General features: G+C 42.2%; 1 protein-coding gene across 2 annotated transcripts in view; it reads right to left on the reverse strand.

Moving 5' to 3' along the window:
- LOC119590568 (forkhead box protein L2-like) overlaps window positions 1–1,137 on the reverse strand; it is a gene marked incomplete at its 3' end in the record, with an annotated part of 75,433 nt that continues 74,296 nt past the window's right edge. For both annotated transcript variants that reach the window (XM_037939236.1, XM_037939235.1), the window contains 2 exon segments: window positions 1–835; window positions 953–1,091. In XM_037939236.1, the coding sequence (XP_037795164.1) occupies window positions 967–1,091 (125 nt within the window).

Below are 1,137 nucleotides of genomic sequence, written 5' to 3' on the forward strand. Positions count from 1 at the left end.
GAAATAGCTTATCCTTTGCAAGTACATTATTCCACGAAGGCGCTCTGGCTGAACAAGGAGAACGGGGGAGTGAGGGTTCGAGCCCTCGCAGGTACAACCTTTCTCTCAAGCACGAACAGTAAAGAAAAAAAACATCAAATGGATCACCAGCTCTTTTCCATATCAACAAAACTGAATATAAAATAGTTATAAAAATTATTCTACCATATTTACTTATTCTGAAACACTTGATGACACTGCACAAAGAGCGTAATTTTATACACATGACTCGAAGCACTTACATACGTTATATGTGTTCACAGGCACTGTTAGGCACATGAAGTTATGGTACTGAACGGTGAAATTGATCACATACTGTTCTGTTCAAAGTAGGCACTGCATCGAACAAATTGTATCTATTTCAGATACCTTACGTTTCAGTATGTTCGATTTTTTGTGTTCTTTTTGTGTTCTGAATTTACATTTCTTAAGATTTTCAGCTAACATCAAAGTCAATCGAATCAAAAGATTCTGAAACATACTTAGGCATCATTGTCACAAGTCTGTATAAATGCTAATATATATGTTAGATTCTAACTACCATTCATGTTGCTGCACGTATCTTGTCACTCTACGACAGACACTGCACGGATCACAGGAGAATGCGAGAAATGTTTTGCTTTTAAGGAGCTGTAAAACAAATCCCACGCGAGCACCTTATAACAGTTTTTCCAGTGACGACTGCGGTCCAGCTCCGTTTTGGATGCAGCTTTCAATCTATGATATCTTGAAAGTAGACGGCGTCGCCACATTCTGCTTTTTTCAAGGCATCCACGCATTGTACACCCACATCCAGCTATAACACAGGGGAAATTGGTGCATTAACTATGAATGAGATAAAATTCGGAAAGGGTTATTATCAGTGCTAATTAAAGGAGTCTTTACATTCTGTTTATGAATCAGTCTCACTCACCAACTCTTTGCCATCTATATTTTTGAGTCAGTCCAGTAGGGGTAGTAGGAGAGCGGCGCCAGCTGCGTCGAGGTGGGGGGATCTCCCTGGCGGCGGCACGCGCTCAGGCCGGAGCCGTAGCTGCCTCCGCCTCCGCCGCCTAAGGGTAGAGGTGGCTGTTACACGCTGTGAGAGCATCCCGCATA

The sequence above is a fragment of the Penaeus monodon genome, chromosome 27, assembly GCF_015228065.2.
Source record: "Penaeus monodon isolate SGIC_2016 chromosome 27, NSTDA_Pmon_1, whole genome shotgun sequence".
In the NCBI taxonomy this organism is placed as follows: domain Eukaryota; kingdom Metazoa; phylum Arthropoda; class Malacostraca; order Decapoda; family Penaeidae; genus Penaeus; species Penaeus monodon.